Genomic DNA, 24646 nt, shown 5'->3' on the forward strand with positions numbered 1-24646 from the left:
CGTAAAATTTCATTTGTCATTTTCAAATGTCATAATGTCAATGTGACATTTTCTAGTGCCGTTAATTTTTTAATCGTAATAATTAATTGAAATTTGTTGAAAATATTAATCAATTATGAGTTTTAATATAGAAGTGAGAAAAAAGCAGTTGAATAGTTTAAACCAATACATTAATTCAACCAAAGATAAAATCGATTCAGTTCTAAATTACTTAGGATGGACTGCCAAATCAGTCCTGGATGTAAGTATAATTTGGTTATTGTATTTACAGTAAGTGTACTCAAGTGTACTGTTTATTTTTTAGGCTTCTGATAGTATTAGCTGCCCTTTAAACAGAAAACATATAATGCCAATTGAAAAAATTGAGGAACATGTCAAAAAATGTAGCCTTATATCTGCTGGTTACAAAACTAATGAAGACTTCTTGTCAGAAACTCCAGAACCTTCCTCGTCTTTAATTTCATTAGGTAATTAATATAGTAGTAGTTTAATTATTTAGTTATTTTTCTAATTATTTTTTTGCAGATCTATCTAAAAAAATGGAAATATTTAATGAAGCCCAGCGGCAAAACTCAAAGTTTAAATCAGGTTTGTTACATTAATTGTTTAAATATGCATTGTTATCAAATGATAACAACTATTATTTTTTTCAGACTTACTATTTATCCATGTGCCATTCATTGTGTGTTACTGAAATAAAAGTAACACTTTATATCCTTTTTTAAATATCCTTTTTTACCAGAAAAACGAGGTCATTATTAAAAAGCATGCATAAAGCTTATACAGTTTGGCACATTGGTTAGACAATTTAAAAAATTATTGGTGTAAGTTTCTCATAGCACATATTATTTTTAATGTGAATAGATTACCTGTTAACCACTTGAAGTATATAAAATCATACCTATTGGTTAAATTTTATACATCTAATAGTTAAGATGGTATTTTTGCACAAGATACAGTAGAACCCTGATTATCTGAACATTTAGGTATTTCTTATACAGTTATACATGATAAATATATACACATAAGTATACATAATACATATATGAAGGGTACAGGCAAAGAAGGTACCTACTATGTCAATTTTTGCAAAAAATGAGTTTCTGGTTCCCTCTTTGAGCCAGCGATCTCGACTACCATTCTATAAATCAATCACCGCTATAAACTTGTTTAGTCAGGAATAATAACAAATTTTAATTTCCCTAGTGCTAAGAAGGTGGAGAGCCCACGTGGTCCTGGCGAAAAAAGTGCTATATCATGTTGTACACATAGACTGATGCCATCCCTGTAATTCCAGCAAAGGGCCTAGCCGGGTAAGATGGTGAAAAGTGCCCCCAAGCCGATTCGAATTCCATATAGGCCACTTTTTAGCACATATAGAGGATATCACTTTCTGAAATTTTTGACCCCCTAGGTGGTCACGTGACCCCCCTAGAGCCTAATTAAGCTTTTTATGTTTTTATTTTTTATCTCAGCCGCATCGAGAGCTAGCCAAAAACTTTATTTAAAAAATTTGTAAGTTTAAAAAAGATCTATATGAAAAAATTTTTTTTTTAATTTTTGGCGGGAAATTCGAATTTTTAGAACAATTTTAAACTTTTAAATAAGTCTGAAAAAAAAACTAAGACACTCGTTTTTACGAAAATCAATTATAATGTGTATTTTTGCACAATCTTTCACCCTGAAATTTTTCAGATTTTTAAAATTGGTGAAACGTACCTTTAGAAATGAAAAACCGCATTTTTTCGCTTTTTTCGGGTATTTTTTGAAGAAAATCCAGTATTAAAAATCAGAAAAAAAATTTTGCGCATTTAGCATAATTTTTAGATTGTTCAATACCTTCTATGTAAATAATATATTCTTCATTCTTAACGATAAAATCATTAGTTTAAGAGATTTTTGAAGTTAAAACCGAAGGGATATAATGCATTACTCAAAAAAACTCTGCGTTTCATTTTAACTTCAGATATCTCGAAAACTAACGATTTTATCGTTACGAATTAAGAATACATTATTTTCATACAAAGTATTGGAGAATCGAAAAATTGCACTAAAATAGCAATTCCGCCAGTGACGTAGAATTTAGGAAGGGTCAACCAATCATTCTCCCCTGTCGTACGCCTCTGGTAGTAGCCTGAAACATTTGTTTAACATAATTTAGTAGGGTGTATAGTACCTACACTTGCTGCCAAGTATGACAAGGATATGTCGAACAGTTTTTTACTTTTAGCGGGAAATTCGAATTTTTAGAACGATTTGAAAATTTTAAATGAGTCTATAAAAAACTAAGAAACTCGTTCTCACGAAAATAAATTATAATGTGTATTTTTGCACAATATTTTACCTTGAATTTTTTCAGGTTTTTAAAATTGGTGAAAAGTAGCTTTAAAAATAAAAAAACTCATTTTTTCGCGTTTTTTTTTTTCAGAAAACCTAACAAAATCAGAAAAAAAATGTTTTGCGAATTTAACACGAAGTGCTGCTGCTCTGAATTAGGTAAAGATACTAGATGGTTGTTTGTAGATGCTGTAAAAAATCAAATACTAATTTTTTCAATTTTTTTTTTTTCGTATAAAATGCACTGAAAATTCTGAAAACACTTTCTCACGTGTTTAACATAAAGGACTCTTGACCATAATATTTTAAGAGTCAATCAAATAGTCAAATAGATACCATAAAATATCAAAAATCGATTTTTCAAATATTTCTTATAATGCTATGTTTACAAAAAAGCCCCCATGAAACTCTAGAGTTCAGCCTTTACATTATTTCGGCGTATTCAGCTTAGTTTCACAGCGTGATATAATCCATCAAAACAAAATATATAGCAACATCTCAGGAGAGCGAAGTTTTCTGAAGAAGTTATATTTCTATTATATGATTTCAACGAAATATATATATATATATATATATATATATATATATATATATATATATATATATATATATATATTCTAAACAGTTTATTTGTATTTTGTTTAAACATTAGACCAATTTTAATACTTACTACTTTCAAAAAAAAATTTTTAAAATATGTAATACCAAAGATTAAAAGTGGTCACCCATCCAAAACATAACTGCACTCGACACTGCTTGATTCCGGTTGTGGATCGACAACCGCTCAAGTCAGTAGGCTATGATGCGCGTATGTATCTAGGTAGCAGTGGAATAAAATTGACACCAAAATGACATTTAGTCAGATTATATAAAAATAATTCTCAACATTTTTACTGTGCAACATTTACTGAAATAAGTTCAATTCGTGTTTTTATTTAAATTAATTTCAGTAATAGATCTGGACACTTGAAATATTGAAAACAAAAAGTGGTTAAAAAGCAAATTGGAGTCTGTGGAGCCAAGCCGTTTAGCAGTCGTTTACGTGTTTTATCCATTCACAAAAAATACTGGTAAAATAATTTTTCTTTATAATAATTTTACGAAAGAATGACTTGTCTTTATTGCAGTCCTGTATGAAAATGTGTGTTTGTTTACATTGTAAGTGAAAAAAAATGTTGATTAGTTTATAAGGTGGCATATAATTTATGGTCTCATATAATATTTTTCATTGAATCTCAATTTGCGCTAATTTTTTAGTCTAATACTAACTTTAATCTATTTATTTCAGGTTAGTAATGTCTGATAGCACTAGTAAAGGTAAATCATACAAAAAGTACATCAAATGCGGTGCCGATGAAAGAAAAGCTACGTCGTATAAAAAATTCATTGTGTCTGATTCTTTAGCCAATCAAATAAACCAAGTTTTGAATCTAAATAGTGCACTCGGTGATTACATCTGCAAATCTTGTTATACAACGTTTCAATTTTTAAACCCAAAACCAAAGGAACAACAGGATTCATCGCAACAAGAACAATGTTCACAAAGTACACAAACTGATAGTCAAGGTTCAGGACCGATTACTTTGTCACAATCTTCTAGCAATGTCTCAGAGTTCGTACTTGAAGAGTATCCTAAAGAAGAAGAAGAGTGTATAGAATTGCCATTTCCTCGTCCTATTTCGACACATAAATATTGCTTCTTATGTGGAAAATCAACTATTATTGTCAATGTACCCTTTAATGCTCGCAAACAAGTCTTTACATCCAAGAAAATATTTATTCCTGATGGCAACCGGTGTTGTTCTACCCATTTAATAAAAAAACGCTTTTTTGAAGATGAAATAAATAATATTCAAGTATATACACATTATAGTTCAATTAAAAAATCAGACGTCATAAAGCTTCTTGAAAACTTGAGAGTTGATATAGACAAAGAACTAACAGACAAAATTGGCGAGTGCTCTCTATCCGAAGAGCGTTTACTTATTTTTACTGGCTTAACTTGGGAAAATATTATTATGCTACGTGATATGATGACGTCACTGAGAAATACGGAATCGAGAAATATAATTCAAGCATTGGTCGTATTTCTTTTTAAATTACGATCAGGAAACTCAAACAACACAATTGCAGCTGTACTTGGACTTGAGCGCCCTCAACAAGTATCGGATTTTTCTGCATCGATTTTAAGTTCTTTTGAGAAAGATGTTTTGCCATCTCGTTTTGGAATTCAAGCTGCTAATCGACAACATTTAATCGACCAAACCGCGCCGGTTGCCAAAATATTGTATGATATTCGGGGCGATCAGCTAGGTCTCGTATGTGATGGCACATATCTCCGTCACGAGAAAAGCAGTAATAATGAATATCAAAGAAAATCATACTCTGGACAAAAAAAAGCTCCTCTGTGTAAACCTTTTACAATTTGCACTACCAATGGCTACATCATAGACATACTCGGCCCGTACTATGCAACTGACAACGATGCTAAAATTCTTGAGAGTATTCTCAATGACCCAAATGGATTGATAACGCTTTTGCAGGAAGGAGATAAATTTTTTTTGGATAGAGGGTTCCGCGACGTTATACAAAAACTGTCAAACCTTCAATTTCAAGCACTGATGCCTGCATTAAAGGGAAAAAGGAAGCAACTCACAAGTATAGAAGCCAATGAGTCACGTATGGTTACAATGGTTCGTTGGGTTGTCGAAGCTGTACATTAGGGTGGAGCGCTGTTATATGGGGAAAAATGAAATAACAATTTTCACAAACGCGGGGTGCGGAATCGATGCTACTGTGGGAAAGGATTCGAAAAGTTAATTGTCATTGTTTTATATTTTCACTCTAAAAACTGCCCCAACGTGATTTTAATTTTGAAATTATAAAAAAAAAATTTTTTGCCTTTTTACATACGCGGGATGCGGTATCAATTCGCTTTTAGGATACGAACCGAAAACTTCAATAACACTTCTTTCTATTTCTATTAGAATAACTGCCCCGACGCTACTGAAATTGGTCTATTTTGAATTTGCAGGCCAACCCCCAACCTAACGGTGCAAAGAAACAGTTATAACCTGTCACACGAGTGGACCTTCACTCTCCCACTACAGTTCAATTCTAAGTAGGTATTAATTATTCACTCACTATCTATTCAGTACTGTTTCGATAATCGGTTGGGTTAGTACCGTTTTCTGTAGCCTCAAAGCTTAATCGTCAAAGTTTAGTGTTGTGACAAATTTTGTGTGAATTCGTTTACTGTTGTTATAAACAACTATGGCATTACTTCTGAGTGAAGTATCTTGTCCAATATTTGTTTCTGGCAGTGAGCTCCCCAAAAATGTTTTACCTACGTTTAAATATATAATGAAGTTGTTTATATTCGTATCTCAAAACTATAAAAGACAGTATAAAAACTGTGTGCGGAAAATCAGTGAAATTGTGACGGAAAGAGTAGAGGAGATGTGGCGCAAAGCTTCAATAGCAATCGTAGAACACAAAACAATATTATCTAGAATTATAGCTTACCACGATAAGTATAAAACATTATTGAAACCTTATAACGGCAGGAAGGACGAAGACGGTTACAAAGCGAAGCTGTTCAAGTTTGGTGAGGATAGCAAGAAATTATTTGATATTGCTACTTGCAAATGTTTAGAGTTCACAGATTGCAACTGTCCTAGAAACCGAAAAATTCCACTACCAGAACGAAATTTCTTAATCGACCAAGGAACTGACCGTAAAATGATGATTGGCAGTTTAGATCGTGAAACGACCAAAAAAAATCAGATGAATTTACATAGATTACACCAACAAAAGCAACGTGAAGAACAAAGAGCCTTGCAAATCGAGGTGGAATCTATTTCTAGTACCTCTAAATCACCTACAACTTCAAAGGCACGATCGAATGTTCAGCAGACAGATACATTAAAGAAAAATGATGAAATTGAGGACTTCCAATCGCAATCTCTTATTTCCACTACTTCACTCACAATGACTGATGTCACATTTCCGGTTGTTGCCAGAACATTAGATCGTTATGGGGTTTCAGATCGTGCTGGTGCTGCAATAATTTCTGCAGCTTTACAAGACATTGGTCTTATTACAGAGAGCAATTCATCACGGGTTATAGACCGAAGCAGAGTTCGAAGAGCTAGTTCTAAAGCTAGGGCTACTATCTCAGATGAACCTACAATTTTTGATACTGACACTATCGGATTATTTTAAGATGGTAGAACGGATAAAACGTTAATACACGAAGATGGTCGTAGAAGAGTGACTCAGGAGGAGCATATTACCATATTGAAAGAACCGGACTCTGAATAACTAGGCCATATTTCTTTGAAAACTGGTGACGCCAAAACGATTTGTAACTCTATTTCTGACATTCCTTTCCTCCAAGTCTATCGATGCAAATCAAATAATGGCTATTGATTGTGATGGGACTGCTCTTAACACAGGAATCAAAGGTGGCGTTATTCGTTTATTGGAAATCAAGTTTCAACATCTACTCCAATGGCTCATATGCCAACTACACGCTAATGAACTGACGTTGCGTCATCTTTTTCAACATCTAGATGGCACAACAAGTGGACCAAAAGGTTTCATAGGTCCCATTGGCAAGGCTGTTACTAACTGTGAAGTATTACCAGTTGTTCCGTTCGATGCAATTCAATGTGCGTTGCCCGATATTACCAAATCGACACAAGAGTTAAGCACCGATCAACTATATCCACTGCAAATATGTCAGTATATCAATAGTGGACATTGTGATGCAAGTTTTGCGAAAAGAAATCCTGGTAAATTAGTTCACTCTAGATGGTTGACAATGGCGAACCGGATTTTGAGATTATACGTCTTAAGTTAAAGTCCGTCAGAAAACCTAATCATATTAAGCACATTTATTTTAACGGTGTATGCTCCTATGTGGTTTAAGATCAAGACTGAGCCAATTTGTATTTTTGGTGCCAAATATTTACATGATACAATAAAACTGTCGCGCTATTTGCCAAACCATTTGAAGGATGTTATTGACCCAGTTATACAAAGAAATGCATTCTTTGGCCATTCAGAGAATATACTACTAGGAATGTTAGCCGACAACAGAGAGTACGTCAGAGAACTTGCACTCCGCCGAATATTGAAGATCAAAGAGACATCAGAGATCGGAGTCTTCCGTATTTTCCAGGTACCTACCTTAAATATGGATGCTGATGATTATATCGATCAGATAGATTGGAAAACCAAGACAGAACCTCCACTTACGAAGAGTATTAATACCGAAATAATATCTCAGGCAATCATAGAGCCACAGCTTGTGGAAAATGAAATCCTGAGAAATATCAGAAAAATTCCGTGTCACACACAATCCACTGAAAGGTGTGTCAAATTAGTTATAGAAGCAAGTGCTGCCGTCTGTGGGTCACAGAGGAGAGACGGATTCATTAAGAATAAACTCAAATCATGCCTTTTGATGCCTAAGTTTGATACTAAGAGAGACTATAGTTCATAGCGATTTTAATGTTATTCTTCAATTTGTAACTATTTATATTTTTTATTTTATATTAACTATTTATTTTTTTTTCCTCATATTATAGTTCTAATAGCTCTAATAAGTGAATAAAAAACATCATCGTTGACTCTATCAAATTAAAAAAAAAATTAAGAAATTCTAAAATTTCAATCGCAGTGGGGCACTTTTTAGACTGAAAATACGAAAAAATGTCATTTAAGTTTTTCATTCGAAAATGGAAGACGCATCAATTCCGCACCCCGCGAAAATGAAATTCGAAAAAATAAATTTGTGCTCCACCCTACTGTACATGGTGTAATAAGCCAAAAGTATAAACTTCTGCATAATCAGTTCGATAACAAGATGATTCCCAACGCAGCTCTATATTGTAAGATAGCGGGTTTTTTGATAAACACATTTGGAAAGAGATACGTTTCCGAAGTTTCAAGTAAAAACGAAATAATTGCACAAATCAACAAAATAAAAAGTTTAGAGAATACGTTGCTTCAAGAATGTGAAGAAAATAGATGGGGTAGGCGGAAAACTTTATTTCAACCACTCCAGTCCAATGATGTTTTAGATTTCCCCGAAATGACAGAACAAGATTTAATAACTTTCTTCACAGGTACATATCAACTGAAACAATCAATTTCATATTTGGCCGAGTTAATTACTGAAGATAATAAAGTGGATCTACAGTTCTTGAAAGAAACTGCAGACATAATTAAAATTCAAGTTCGTTCGAGACATATAAAGGCTTAAACATACAACTGTTACATTCACTATCAGCCTCATTCAATTGGTACCAGTGGAATCAAACGCCATTATTGCGATTGCGCAAATGGTGCCAGAACAATAGGATGTTGCTCACATGTAGCCGCTATCATCTACTACTTATCAAATGCAAGATATCTAGCTAAAATTGTAAATCCAGCAAAAATACTAGCAAACATATTTGATTCCAATGTTATACCTGTTATAAATGAAGACAGTGATGAAGATTGAATGCAAAAACGATATTAAACTATTGCAACAGGGCCATTTCGCTCCCTACAAAAAATATAAGTAAGTACTTTTTTTAATGTTAGCAATGGAAAACTTTTTTCAACATAGGTTATTAAATTAAGTTAAAAATTTTAGATTACGAGGTCAAACAATTATTTCGACGTAACTCTCCAATGCTCAATCAATAGTGTCCAAATAGTGTTCCGTCATCATCTAGTATAACATAGAACAATGTCCAAGTGGCTTGGTCCCGGCTAGGATTTGTAACAGTTTCTAGCATCGGCGTCGACTGTATATTCAATTTATGTATTATAATATTATGTATATTGTTGCACTTATGTAAATAACTTCAATAAATATCTTTTTTAAAATACTGTTATAACTAATACGTACTATTAAGTGGGTTCTATAATATTATTATAGAATGTATTCATTATGTATATCGTTTATAAATATACAGGGTGTTTCATTAATAATTAGAAATATTTTAATAGTAGATTCTTGGGCTCAAAAGATTAAGATCCAATAACCAAATACCCAAATCACTTAAATAAAATGTGGCTAGTTACAAGGTGTTTTATTAATCAATTAAAAAATTATATTTGTACCCAGTACTTTAAGATTGTTTGACATATCCTTGTCATATTTGGCAGCAAGTGTAGGTACTATACACCCTACTAAATTATGTTAAACAAATGTTTCAGGCTACTACCAGAGGCGTACGACAGGGGAGAATGATTGGTTGACCCTTCCTAAATTCTACGTCACTGGCGGAATTGCTATTTTAGTGCAATTTTTCGATTCTCCAATACTTTGTATGAAAATAATATATTCTTAATTCGTAACGATAAAATCGTTAGTTTTCGAGATATCTGAAGTTAAAATGAAACGCAGAGTTTTTTTGAGTAATGCATTATATCCCTTCGGTTTTAACTTCAAAAATCTCTTAAACTAATGATTTTATCGTTAAGAATGAAGAATATATTATTTACATAGAAGGTATTGAACAATCTAAAAATTATGCTAAATGCGCAAAAATTTTTTTCTGATTTTTAATACTGGATTTTCTTCAAAAAATACCCGAAAAAAGCGAAAAAATGCGGTTTTTCATTTCTAAAGGTACGTTTCACCAATTTTAAAAATCTGAAAAATTTCAGGGTGAAAGATTGTGCAAAAATACACATTATAATTGATTTTCGTAAAAACGAGTGTCTTAGTTTTTTTTTCAGACTTATTTAAAAGTTTAAAATTGTTCTAAAAATTCGAATTTCCCGCCAAAAATTAAAAAAAAAATTTTTTCATATAGATCTTTTTTAAACTTACAAATTTTTTAAATAAAGTTTTTGGCTAGCTCTCGATGCGGCTGAGATAAAAAATAAAAACATAAAAAGCTTAATTAGGCTCTAGGGGGGTCACGTGACCACCTAGGGGGTTAAAAATTTCAGAAAGTGATATCCTCTATATGTGCTAAAAAGTGGCCTATATGGAATTCGAATCGGCTTGGGGGCACTTTTCACCATCTTACCCGGCTAGGCCCTTTAGTAAATAAAGGAGTTTTTGTTAGTGTATAAATAATAAACAGGAGATAGTCTTAATCTTTAAAACCATTTTTCTCGAAACTTACTATTTTGGCATATCACCTTCTTTGCCTGTACCCTTCATATATTAATATATACCTACTCTATAAAAAGTAACAGAAAAAATAAATCTCATGTTTAAACTAACTTATTGTTCAACCTTCTGACATTCAGTGCAAATTAAAAATATCAACAAGTTCCGAAGATTCTTGTTGTTCAAGTCTAATAGAATATTAGCAGCTTTCTCAGTCACTTGATTAGTTACTATTTTTGATTGATACAGTCCCATCATTTCCTATGCCTTGACTCTCATTTTCAGGGAATCAGTTTGAAAGGTTCTTTTATTTTCAAGTATCTGTGAAAAAAACTCTGCTTGCTTAGCATACATAGCCCCAGAGATTGTTACACCCTCTGATCTTTTCTGAGAAACCACTTAGTTGGAAAGTGCTTCATCAAGTTGTTGAAAAATGGATCTTTTCAATATTTTCGTGTAGATATGTCTGTAAAAGAGTCAAACTGGGTTATAAAATTGTATAGATTCACTTTGTATTTATTGATATTATGTCTTTAAAAGAGTCAAACTGGTTTATAAAATTGTATAGATTCACTTTGTATTTATTGATATGGCATATTGTTACTTGCCAAATTGATAGATTTGTGATAATGAAGCAATGTTGTTCAAAAGTCAATCCTTTCAATGATTTTTGTGCAGACGTTTTTAACAGTCAGACTTAGATATACACTTTTGTAGAATTATATATTGTTTACTTACCAACTTTATAGATTTGTGATAATGATGCAACATTTTCATCTTTCCACTTATGTTTAAAATCTCATGATTGTTCAATATTGTAAAAGCATTTCTGTCATTTTGAAAACGACATGTGTCATATGTTTACCCTCTTTTGACCAAGAGAAGAAATCCTCAACCCATGATAATTTCTTTTTAACCTTCGGATGACCAAGTGGGGGAAATTGTGACCCCAGCGTATGTTTTTCTGTAATAAACTCAAAAGTATTTTCAATTTTTAACTCATTATTTTTTATTTGACTTTAATATCATTCTAGATATCCTCATATTTTGAAATAAAAAAATTCCCTATACAGTGGAACCCCGATAAGTCGGCCCCCGATAACCCGGAACTCCGGCTAACCCGGACTGATTTTTATCAGACAAACATTTCAACAATAAAAATGTATTGCTGTTACAAAATCTCGTGAACCTAATTCATTCATTTGGTGACGTCAATATACGAACGAAACAATTGAATCCGACATTACTGAAAATATCAGGGTGCAGATGGGACCCTGTCGTGCAATTCGCAGCAAATAAAATAGTCGTATGTTTTTTGCTTCATTTTATTTCGGTTATACATACGCATTTTCAAGGTTCACGAGGTTTTGTACCAACTCTATGTAATATAATATTTGAGAGATAATGGAACCGGATTGAACTACATTTACCATAGTAAAAATGACTCATGGCACACCACATTCATTGTGGTGTTATCGAAAACAGACACCTGTATTATCCTTTATTTATTTGAAACTTTCTTAGCATTGTTTAGAAAAGACTATTAAAATTCTTTTTTTAACAATGGTCTTAGTTATCATTGTTATTAAATAACATAACATCAGAGACGGTATTGTGTGTAGTAAAGTCGTATTGTTCGCTTCGGTTTTGTAATCGTTCGTAAATTTATTCAGATTTTGTGTTTGCGTGTCTTTTGTCTATAAGGGCAACAAAACGTAAAAATGTTGTAGTGACAATGGAAAAGAAACTAGAAGCATTAAGTAGAATTGATAAAGGTGAATCTTGCAGCATTAAATTATGGTGTCGGTACATCTCCAGTATCGGATTGGAAGAAAAATAGAACTAAAATCGAAGAATTTTTTTTCAAAATGATAACAAAAGACAGTTTGGACAATCGGTGCAAAGCTAATAAAGCTAAGAATGAGACATTTGACGACGCTTTGTATGTGTGGTTTTGTGTGGAATGCGAACGTGGTTTACCAGTGTCTGTGTGACAATTATAACGGAGTTTATCTGTAAGCATACCATATTTTATTAATTTTTACCATTTTCTCCGGCTAACCCGGATTTTCGATAACCCGGATCGGCCGCGGTCCCAATTAATCCGAGTTAACGGGGTTCCACTGTATTTTACGAATAAAAAATATATTCTGAAGTTGATGTTTAGTAAAATACCGTCTATTATGTGTAATTTCAAGTAGTTTTACGCTAATGACGTCAACTTTGCAAAGTAACAAGACACTTACTCAACATACAGACTACACATGACACTAATACTCATGTTGTGACTGGCTGAATGACATAAAGTCCATGCCAAAAAAAACACTTCATACACTTCATTTTTTTGTTGATTGTCATTTTTGACCTGGGGTCATTCCCCCCCCCCCCTTGGTCATCCGTGTAACAAAAAAAGGTTGGTCATTGGAAGGTTAACATCTTATTCTTTTAGGGCTCAATTAAGCAAAAATCATATTTAAAATTATTTCCCCCCTCCCTCCCACATATGCTGCGCAATTTGTACTGGAAGATACATTTTATAAAAGTATATTGCAAATAAACCAGAAATTATTAGTGCCTATAACTTGTGAATAATTAAACTTAAATGTAATATTGTCACTGTAATGGGTTTTTATAAAAAAAAAATATTAGAATAGTAACAGTAGGTAACCTGAATATACTTCTTGTGTTGATGGCTTAAAAAAGGCGCACATTCACAGAACAAGAAACTAAATCAACATAATACTTTGAAACCGTTTAAATCAAACAAAGATAGCCAACCGACTAGAGAAAGAATAGCTGATTGTGACAACTAAAGTTTGAACTATTGAAAAAGCCCTCAATATTTAAAAAATCAATTATAAAGTCATATATCTTGTGAGATATATTGGGCAAAAGAGGGTTAAGAATATAGCGGAGTAGTGATTCTTCTCTAGTGCACAACTAAATCCCAACCATGCGAAGTAACAGGCAGTGGTACATAATAAGTAAATGACTTCCGGGGATTCCCCAAGCACTGTTGCTATCGATGTTGCATTATGCGTCTCCCTCACAGTATATAGAATTTCCATCAAGTAATTTACAGTGAAACTATTTGGATAAAACCTCAAAAATGCATTTTCTGTAATGGATAATGTGCGGCTCTGATAATTTGTGCACGGATAATTGGGGTTCTATTGTAACGTATAACATTACAATAATTTTTCACTCCAAATTACACTTTCAAGCAGATTTTACAAAATCAGATTTAAACAATTTTTAAAGGTCAAAAAGACTTTTGAAAAGTTACTGTGGTTATTGTTAAGGATTTATTCTGCCAAATAATTTATAATGAAATATTAAGTACTTCTGGGAAATTTAAAAGATCAAAGTGTAAATGAAATTTCCAGAAAATTTTGTTTGTTTAAAAAATTTAATATTGTGGCCCCTACAAAACATAATATAGATGTCTAAGAGGACAAAATATTGTATGTCCGTTTTTGTTTAAAATGAGATAGTCCCTGGTCTATGCCAGTTGAAATGAAATCTTTATTGTGCTCAAATATTGTATGTCCTCTTAGAACGGTTTGATAGTTACTAAAGTAGCGTTAACTGGTTGACTGCCACATATAAAATACATAACACTTCTTGAAGGCCTAAGCTATACTGAATCAATTATGTCATATGGTGCATTTGACTCCAGAGTTGAGTCATCGGTCTGTAAGTGGAAACCGTTGTGACTAAACTGTTTTGTCACCAGTTTTCAACATATTTAGACAAAGCAACGGAGACCTAAAAAGAACAAAACCCAGGAATTTTGTGCAGTAAGATGAATCGTTATGCAACTTTTTGCATTCAATTCGAGAGTGTCAGGCAATTTTGTGAACTAAATTGATCTCCGGCAAACATTTGTGTGCGTGAGAAAATGCATTTTCAAAGTGCATCTCGACGAGATGGAAATGAAACATTTAGAACTCAGGAAATATTGATGGAAATGAGTTAAATTTTTATATTTGGGGGTTTTGGAGTCAGTGAACACAAATTTCATGACGGCGATGGTCTCCGAGGTACCTGGTTCTCAGGGTGGAGCTCGTCGCCTGGGACGATCGAATAATTCGAGGGGCGATCGAATAATTGCAAAATGAAGATTGGATTGAAAAACTGAAAAATACGCGTTTAATATTTTTCAAAAATCTATCGAATGACACTAAAGACGACCCCCCCACTCCATCCCCTGGGGGTGGGGTGAGGGTAACTTTAAAATCTTAAGTCAAGTCATTTATTCATGTCAATATACAAAAGTACTTACATACGTCGAAAAATAGTATACAACTTTGGTTCACAGATATAAAATACAAATATAAAAACACAAGATATAAAATACAAGTATAAAAACACAAGGCATAATATGAAATAATACACACATCAATTAAGACAGACACTTTCTGGGTTCCTAAGAATAAAGTACAATTCAACAATTCACAACCCAGTTCCAAACATTAAAGTTAAAATTTAAAAATTCATCACTGCTGTAAAATGCTTGGCCCATGAGAAAATTCTTTAGTTGTTTTCTAAATTGTAAAGTTGGCAATTCAGTAATTTCAGTAGGCAACTTGTTGTAGAATGTTAAACCATATGAGTTTGGTCCGTCTCTACTTCTTTGGAGCCTGGTGTAGGGCAGTATTAAGGCATGCTTATTTCTGGTTTCATATTGGTGTACATCCTCATGTCTTTGATGACAATCTATATTTTGTTTCACATGAACAAGACTCTCCAGAATAAATAGCGAAGGCAGAGTCAGTATGTGCAGTGCAACAAATGCTTGCCGACATTCTTTCTGATAGGACAGGCCAGCAATTATCCTTACTATTCTTCTCTGAATACGAAAGACATCTTTGGCTCCAGCACTGTGACCCCATGCCAAAATTGCATAGCTGATATGTGAATGACACAGTGCAAAATAGGCCTGTTGTAAAGTGAACTGAGATACACACTCAGAAAGTCTTCTAATCAGAAAAGTTGTAGTTCCTAACTTAGCAACAAGGGACCGTGTATGAGCCTTCCAACATAATCCTGCATCCAAGTAAACTCCCAAAAATTTTATTTGTTTGTCTGCATCTCCGGATGGAAGCTGTCTTGTTGAAAAAATCAAAGACTGGGTTTTATTGATGTTTAGAAGCAACATATTTGCTGCAAACCATTGTTCTGCATTATCTTGTGCTTGCTTTGATGCCTCTATTGCTGCCTTACAATCCCAATCTTTGCAGGTAATAGTAGTATCATCAGCAAAAAGAGTAAATGAACTGGTAAGGTCCATCTGTGGAAGATCATTAATATAAATTAGAAACAAAAGTGGTCCCAATATTGAGCCTTGAGGTAATCCAATATTTATAGCTCTCTCCGCCGACCTCACAAATTGCTCATGACAGTGTCTGCCGACACTCAGATCATTGCAATGCTACTATCTCCAAACCCATATCTCTCCAATTTCCTGAGAAGCAGTTCATGTGAAACACAATCAAAAGCTTTGCTCAGGTCACAAAATGTAGCCGACAGATAGCAACTCTGCTCAAAAGCCTCTTGAATCTTCATCACTAAGTCCATGATGGCTTTTGTCGTATTTAGACCCCTCCTAAAACCAAACTGACTATTTGTGAACAAATTTTTGGATTCAAAGTACTTAATAATCATTGCTGCCATACATTTCTCAAATACCTTTGATATTATAGGAAGGAGTGATATTGGCCTATAATTGGATGGGTCGTCATTGTCACCCTTTTTATAGATCGGTACCACCACTGCTTTTTTGAGCAGATCAGGAAAGATGCTTTCCTTAAAGCAGTGATTTATAAGTGTTGTTAATGGACCAGCAATGAGATGTTTCACTCCTTTTATTATGTTAACCGAGAATCCAAAGTAGTCTCTACTTTTCTTGTTCGCCATATTTGTTAAAATGTCTCTGGTTTCAACGAGAGAAACATCTTGGAAGAAAAATTCTTCCCCAAACATGGTGACATTAAAATCCAAGGGATTGAAAAAGGAGGGTTGAATCTGGGTTTGCAAGTTACAGGCGACATTAGTGAAGAAGTCATTAAATTCATTAGGTGTAATTTTTGTTTCTAACTTACTTTTAGACTTGTTTCTGTGTTCATTGATGATATCCCACATACACTTAACTGGATTGGATGCAGTTGAAATAAGGTTATCATTGGCCTTTTGTTTAGCAGATTTTATTGCTAATTTGTAATATTTTTTGTGATTTGCTAATAGAGTTTTCTGAGCCAATGTAGGAAACTCATCATACTGCTCCTTTAGTAAGTAGAGTGTTTCCCTCATGGACTTCAAATCATCGTTGAACCAGTTTATTAGTCGACTTTGATCTCTACGTTTTTAAAAGAGTGTAAGAAAGCCTTACTTAATTTATTATGAAATGCAAAGAATTTAGCTTCAGCAGACAAGTCAGAATCTTTTAGAAACTCCCATTTTAAACCTTCAACATATGAGAAAAAAGAACATTTACCCTTTTGTGTAATTGGTCTAAAAACAGATCTAACAAGTGCTGGATGATTACCACTAGTAGGCACAAGAAAATCCAGAAGCTGGCCACAATGATCAGAGAGTGCAGTCTCAACAACCTCCAGATTACAGTCATGATGATCCAAACTCAGAAATATATTGTCCAGACAATTATTCCCCCTTGTAGGTTCAAAGACCAACTGGGATAGTCCAAAAGAGGAAAACAAGCTACATACTTCAACACATTCTCGAGTCGTAGACAGAAAATTCACATTGAAGTCCCCCACAACTAATAGATTACCTTTACCATGAACTATAGTCAATGCTTGCTCCATTATTTCCAGAAAAATATCCAAAGAAGCAGATGGTTTCCTGTAAACTGAAATTACATATAATTTAGATGTTTTTAAGAAAATACAACATATTTCCACGCATTTTACAACAGTCATGGCATTTACTTCATTTATTAATTTAAAATCATACATGGATTTAAGAAAAATAGCTGAACCTCCCCCTATGCTGTCTCGGCAACTAGCTGCAGCCAGTCTATAGTCGGTTATATGTAAGGCTTCAATCTCTCCATTTGTGTGCCAATGCTCTGTTACACAAACAATGTCACAATTTTTGTCAGCTAGGAACATTTCAAATTCATTTGTTTTATTCCTCATTGAATGTATATTTATGTGAAATAGCTTTAGTTTATTCTTGTGTTTTGCACCACCATCAGGCTCTTGACACTTGGATGCAGCATCTTTTTTAAATGGAAGGTCATCTACAGCATTTGGTTTTATGACCTCATCACACTCGCTTGCTTTTACTTTTAAAAATTTCCACCTCTATTGTCAAATAAATCTTTATACCTGTTCATGTGAAATCTTTTTACCCCTACACCAGCTGGCCAGAAGTCAGGTTGATACTTCTTGTCCTTGTGGTTAAAAGGAGCAGATACTACGAAACGCTTTAACATATGTTCCTGGCTAGGCAATTCTTTTACTGTGATGATAGTTTCTTCCATACCACGTTTCTCCTTTAGGAATTTATAAATATCATCTTCTGTGGAAGTTCTTCTAATTCTGTACAAGTATAACCATACCTTACTCTGTTCTCCCAGGAAACCTCTGTTATTTTCATCTAGACTTATCTCTGCAGTACCAATATTTCTTTTTGTTTTCCATTTTTCCCTTCGTCTGTTTACCATTTCTACAAATCCACTATTTTCACATGACTCATTATCATTTTGCACTTCATCATTTACTCCATTACTCTCCAAATTAAAGGTTTTTCCTTTTGGTTTATTTTTATTAGATTTGTTGTTGACGTTGTCAGCTGTCAACTGTTTTGGTGCAAATGATCTACTGCTTGCTACCATCTGACTGTATGTTTTATCTACTGTTTGTGTAGGCAGCATGTTCTGTGTCGACATCAAAGTGGGTTCACTTGTTGTTGGTTCACTTTCACTTTTTTTCTCACTTTGTTGATAATTACTGTTTACAGTTTTTTGATCAGTGGTTTTTACAGTTACATTTTTTTCTAAAAAGTTGATTCTTTGCAACAATAATCTATTGTTTTCTTTTAGAATACCATTTTTATCTTCCATCTCAGTAATCAGTCGTTTTAGCAACTTATTTTCTACCTTTAATAGATTTTGGCCGTCTTCTGGTGCTTCTACTTCATTAAGGTTCTGTTCAGTTTTTTCACAGCATTTTGTCAGGTTCTTCTCACAAACTTCTAAACCACCTCTTTTTGCGCAGCTTGGGAGGAACACATTGTAACACCATTTGCACACTACTATTTTGCACTCTTTCTTTATGCAACATTTATAATAAATTGAAAAATTATCTCCATCAACTGAACGTGCGTCTTCATCGCCCGCCATCTTGACAACCGCTCTGGTTCTTAAACGGAAACGCCCATTTGTTATTACAGATTTGGATTATGTAAAAATAAGCAACTTCTATTCGAGAAATTTTTTCGAATTGTGGATAGATGGCGCTATAATCGGAAAAAACGATTTATCGTGATACCATAGGTGAATTATAGAAATGGTCTAATATCTCGAGAAATAGATACACTTCCGAATAAAATACCAAAAAATACGTATTTAATATTTTTCAAGAACCTATCGAATAACATCAAACACGACTCTCCACTCCACCTCCTGGAGGTGGGGTGGGGGTTAACTTTAAAATCTTAAATGGGAATCCCCCATGTTTTATTGCAGATTTGGATTCCTCATGAAAAAATAAGTAATATTTATTCGAAACATTTTTTAGAATTGTTAATAGATGGCGCTAATAAATAGTGTTTTTCCGATTATAGCGCCATCTATCCATAATTCGAAAAAATGTCTCGAATAAAGGCTGATTCTCATTATAACGCAAGGCAAGTGCTCGGCATGGGTAAGGCATCGGCTCGGCAAGATACATTTTACATAGAATCTTATGCACTGCACAGGATGTAATTCACACTATGCGTGCCAGGCATGCGACGTTCTTTTCGAAACAATCTTTGCCGAGCACGTGCCTTGCCGGTTCCTTGCACGTCTAATGAGAATCAGCCTTTAAGGTTACTTATTTTTACGTAAGGAATCGAAATCTGCAATAAAAAAATGGGGGCTCCTATTTAAGATTTTAAAGTTACACCCCACCCCACCTCCAGGGATTGGAGTGGAGGGTCGTGTTTTATGCTATTCGATAGGTTCTTAAAAATATATAAAAGACGTATTTTTTGGTTTTTTGTTGGGAAGTGTATTTCTCGAGATATTTCCGTTTCTACAATGTACCTGTGGTGTCACGAAAAAATCGTTTTTTTTCCTATTATAGCGCCATCTATCTACAATTCTAAAAAATGTCTCGAATAAGAGTTGCTTACTTTTACGTAAGCAATTCAAATCTGCAATAACAAATGTGGTTTCTATTTAAGATTTTAAAGTTACCCCCACCCCACCTCCAGGGGGTGGAGTGGGGTGGTCGTGTTTAGTGTCATTCGATAGATTTTTGAAAAATATTGAACAAGTGTTTTTCAATTTTTCGATCAAATCTTTATTTCGCGAATTATTCGATCGTCCCGTGCGACGTCCCAGGCGACGAGTTCCACTTTGGGCACCAGGTATCTCGGAGACCATCGCCGTCATGAAATTCGTGTTCAGTGACCTCCAAAACCCCCAAGTATAAAAATTGAACTCATTTCCGTCAATATTTCCTGAGTCCACAAAAATTTTTGCCGGAGATCAATTTAGTTCACAAAATTGCCTGACACTCTCACGAATCGAATGCAAAATGTTGCATAGAGATTCATCTTACTGCACAAAATTCCTAGGTTTAATGCTTTGTTGCCTCGTCTAGTTAAAGACATGTCCTTTAACAACACGATAAATTTAGAGCTCAAAAAAAATTTAGGCATGGGTGCAACAGGGAGGTTGATACTGGTAGAATTCAGGCCACACCATTTTATAGTAAATCTAGTAGAAGATATTGAGTTATTCGCTTCATTTTGAGTTACAAAAAGAAATTTTATTTATTAACAAGTTGTAACTGGCGCTTAGATCAGTAGATGATGTGTGCATTGTTGATTTTCTTCTTGTAGCTTGCACCACCTTAAAAATATTCAATACTGAACACTGTATGTTACTTATATAATTGAATAACAAAAAAAATATTTTTAAACCATGATTCAATTAGAGAAAAATGTAGGTACCTATAGGTTAGTCCAGTGTTGAAAAAGTTAAAAAAAAAACTGAAAAAATAGTCTACTGTTTTGCCAACTATTGTTTTTGAAAAAATTGTTATGGGAAGTCTAGATTGTTGGTCATGGTAAAAAATCTTTTTCTGTTATTTGTTTTATATTCATTGTGTCTATCATATAGATTTTTCATTCTGGGTGTTTTGAATAACAACTTTATGAAATAAATTACAAGTAATTAAAATTAAAAGAAAAGATCAAAAGATTTAAGCTACTACAAGGAACAAATAAATGATCTCAAATTCATATTTATTTTATTTCTTGCTACAATAACTCTGAATGTATTTTGGGCTCATTTTTTATAGTTATACTGTTTTTTATTAGTGTGGAATCAAATTGATGCAGATCCAAAAACGAGTGATAGACTTCTATCAACATATTCACCTGATGAAAGGTTAGCAATTTATGATTATTGTGTACAAAGTACACAAGGTCCACCAGTACCAGAAGAAATTAGTATGTAAGTATTAGAAAGTTTCTAAATATTTATATATGCAAAAAGTTGGCTAGATACTTCTTTTCAATTTGGCTAAACTGTGACTAGTGTGTAAACTGTGTTTGTAGTAAGCAACAGCATAGTACATTTTGACTAACATCAGTTTAAATTACTATCTCCTAAGTTTGATCAATTATTTTAACACAGAGTGTGAACTAACCAGTTTTAATTTTTAAAACGTTTTTAGATATATGTTTTTTTTCTGTCTCTTTATCACTTTGTCCGAAAAATCTTGTAGTCGATTTTAAACATATTTCCCGACTAGCTAGGGCTGTGAAATTTTCAGAATAGCAATGACAATGCAATATTCAACAGCCTTTACATGGATGTATTGAGTTTTATTCCAAAAAATCATAGTTATTTTAATACTGTTGCACTAGAACTTATATGCCAAGTATTTATCTCCATACCTAACATCCAATATGGTCTAGTGCAGGGGTTCTCAATCTATGGTACATGTACCACTGGTGGTACATTTCATTAGGTGCGGTGGTACACAAAACGCGAAACCACAGCCAAAATCCAGCATATTTGTAGTTAATTAAATTACCTACCTCCATACATACTTCAGTTACATGGTACCAAAAATAATTATAAGCATTTTGGTGGTACATGGCTCAAAAACATTGAAAACCACTGGTCTAGTAAATAGGATATCTGGCTTTCACCCAGGAGGCTGGGGTTCGATTCCCAGTATTGGGTTTCCTTTTTTGTTTTTAAAATGAACATTTTGACTTAAAAATAATAATTGTGTTTATAATACTTTTTTTATATTGTGTCCTATAAATAATAAAAACGTGGTATTATAAAAAGTTCTTTTTTATAAAAGTGTAATTGTTAGGTATATATGGGATTGTAAGTTTGTCCAGGAGAACATGACATTGTCTTTTAGTTTAGAAGTTCCTTTAGCAAAGCCGAAATACTTGAGAGATGAGGAATATAACTTATACATATAACCTTAAATAAATTATCATTCCAAGAATACTTTGAAGTTCTTTATTTGATAGTTTTTTTTAAATTTTTTATGGCTGAAATTTATCATAGTCAGGACTCACTCCTTCTATTCCAAATATATTTCCCAAATATCTTACTTCGTTAACCCTATACTGAATATTTTTCTCATTTTACCATTGAGCTGTCTTGTCCTATATTTAAATCCATATCATGTTGCTCCTTCCCCCAAAAGTCAACAATGTTTAGTAAACATGCCGTATTGTTTTTCCTTGTTTAACTTATTGTGGTTTCTATGGACAAGCAGTTTAATTTTGTGTTACTAGTTTCTGTGAGTAAAAAAAGGGACCTAGTATAAAAAGTAATTCGTGAATAAATTTCATGTATGTGCAAATATATAATGGAAGAACTATACCACTAAATAACTTCTCATAGTTTTATAACATTCATATTTCTTTAAATTTTTGCTAATAATTAAAGAAAAATCCTGATTTCACATGTTTACATCACTATAATTTTTAGGAGCATTAAAGAATCAAACAGAAAAGAAGATACAACACCCACTGAAGAGGAGGCATTAAAAAAACAACGTGATGCCAAACGACGCCCAGTTAAATATAAATCTGTACATACCAGCCGCAACAAAAGTTATATAGAAGTTATGAGGGAAGTTATTCAAAATCAAACAGATATGTACAAGGATTATTTAATTGAAAAGCAAAAAGAAGAAGAGGCAATTGAGCGTAAAAGACAACAGGAATTATTAGAGAAGGCTGAAAAGTATGAGCAATTTCCGCACATTGATAGTAGGGTAGTATATGATTATGGACTTGATCCATACGAAATTGAAAATTCAATTAACGGTAATGTTAGCGTTAATGTAACGTATGATTACAGTGTAGAATTACCGATTAAGATAGAAAATGATGATGAAAAGCATGAGTCGCATATGTATAATTGTGATGGATTAAGTAATGAAGCAAGAAGTGGTTATAAATCTTCCAATGGGAGCTCTTATCGCGATAAATATAGCCGAAGGAGTAGAGATAGAGATAAAGATCATAAAAGAAGACATGAACGAAGAAGTAGGGAAAGAAAGAAAAGGGACTTTTATCCTAGGCGACGAAGTCGGGAAGATAGAAGGGAAATTTATGTAAGATCTGAGAAAAAATATTAGTTACGGTTTTGACTAAAAGATAATAAATTATTTTTAGTACTTTTTTAGTTAATTTAATAAAAGAAATGCATAAGTAAACTGTTCTTTTTGTCATCACCTTCTTTTTATTGACCAAAAATAGAAATGTGTATAAAGCTATTTTTAGCAAAATAAACAGGCTACGGTGGTTAGGCCACTCAGAGAGAATGAACAAGATGGAGTCAACGAAACACATTTATAACCAAAGACCGGATGGAGTGAGAAGAAGAGCCAGGTCCAGAATATGATTTAAGGACCAGGTGGAAGACGACTTATGAGTTGTTACGAGTGCGAATTTGAAAATCAAGGCAAAGGAATGGAAGCTGATTCTTTATCAGGCTAAGGACCACAGTGGTTTTAAGCCAATGATGGTGATGATAAAGCTATTTTTATATTATGCGATTGCACATCCCCACTCGATCTTTTAATGCAATGTCTGTGCTAGACGAAAAATTGTCATGCAATAAGTCTCCCCTCCCTCGCAGAGGTGGAATACATCGATTTACCAATAATATAATTTTTACGGAATTTTTTATAGGAAAAAATGTTTCAAACAAGAAATGTAGCTAATATAATTTTGAACAAACATGTTTATTAGCATTTTTTGTGTAGAATGAACCATTCTCTCAGAAACAAGCTTGAAGTGACCGACGATTTTGAATATCAATACGTGCCCGAAATCAATTTTTTAAATCAAATTTGTATCAACTCAACGGTCAAAATTCGATATCTTTTTAATCAGAGTGTTCTATCGACAACAATTTGAAATTTTGAATTAATTGTTGAAAAGTATACCTGTCCATCAAGAAAAATTTACTTTTACTGTTGGTAGTTGTTTTGTTGAAAATAAGTATTTCCATGATAGACGTCAATTAGAGTCATATAAAAAACAGCTCCTGAAAATTACTATTTAAATAGTGAAATAATATATTTTGGGCTTGTAAAACTCGATATATTACATCCTTAATAGTTTTTTATTCCCCGTGACCAAGAAAAACCTAGAAGTTAATTGTATTTGAATTTATTTTACCCCATTTGGGGTTTCCGTTTGGAGACGTCAATAATTGGAAGTGACAAAGTGTTCAGTTATTAAAAACGTAAAAATTTAATATGGACTATGCAGGGAGACCTCCAGATAAACCTCCAGATATTAACAGGATGGATCAAGATGATAATATAGAGAAAAGTAACATCAATATAAATAACACATGGGACGGTAAATCAAAAAATAAAGGAGAAACTGTAAGTAATAAATCTGATATTTCTACAGACAATATAAGAGAACATTTCCTATATCAGAGCAGTGACG

At 33.3% G+C, this 24646-nt stretch overlaps 1 protein-coding gene across 1 annotated transcript; it reads left to right on the plus strand.

Moving 5' to 3' along the window:
- The first annotated feature begins 20 nt into the window (after positions 1–20).
- LOC114334690 (uncharacterized) lies at positions 21–23397 on the plus strand. The gene is made up of 5 exons (XM_028284791.2): positions 21–241; positions 305–467; positions 526–588; positions 21020–21155; positions 22665–23397. Exons 1-5 carry the CDS (start codon positions 116–118, stop codon positions 23317–23319), a joined length of 1143 nt encoding a protein of 380 aa, XP_028140592.1. The 5' UTR covers positions 21–115; the 3' UTR covers positions 23320–23397.
- Positions 23398–24646: the final 1249 nt, after the last annotated feature.

The sequence above is a fragment of the Diabrotica virgifera genome, chromosome 2 (assembly GCF_917563875.1).
Source record: "Diabrotica virgifera virgifera chromosome 2, PGI_DIABVI_V3a".
Classification (NCBI taxonomy): Eukaryota; Metazoa; Arthropoda; class Insecta; order Coleoptera; family Chrysomelidae; genus Diabrotica; species Diabrotica virgifera.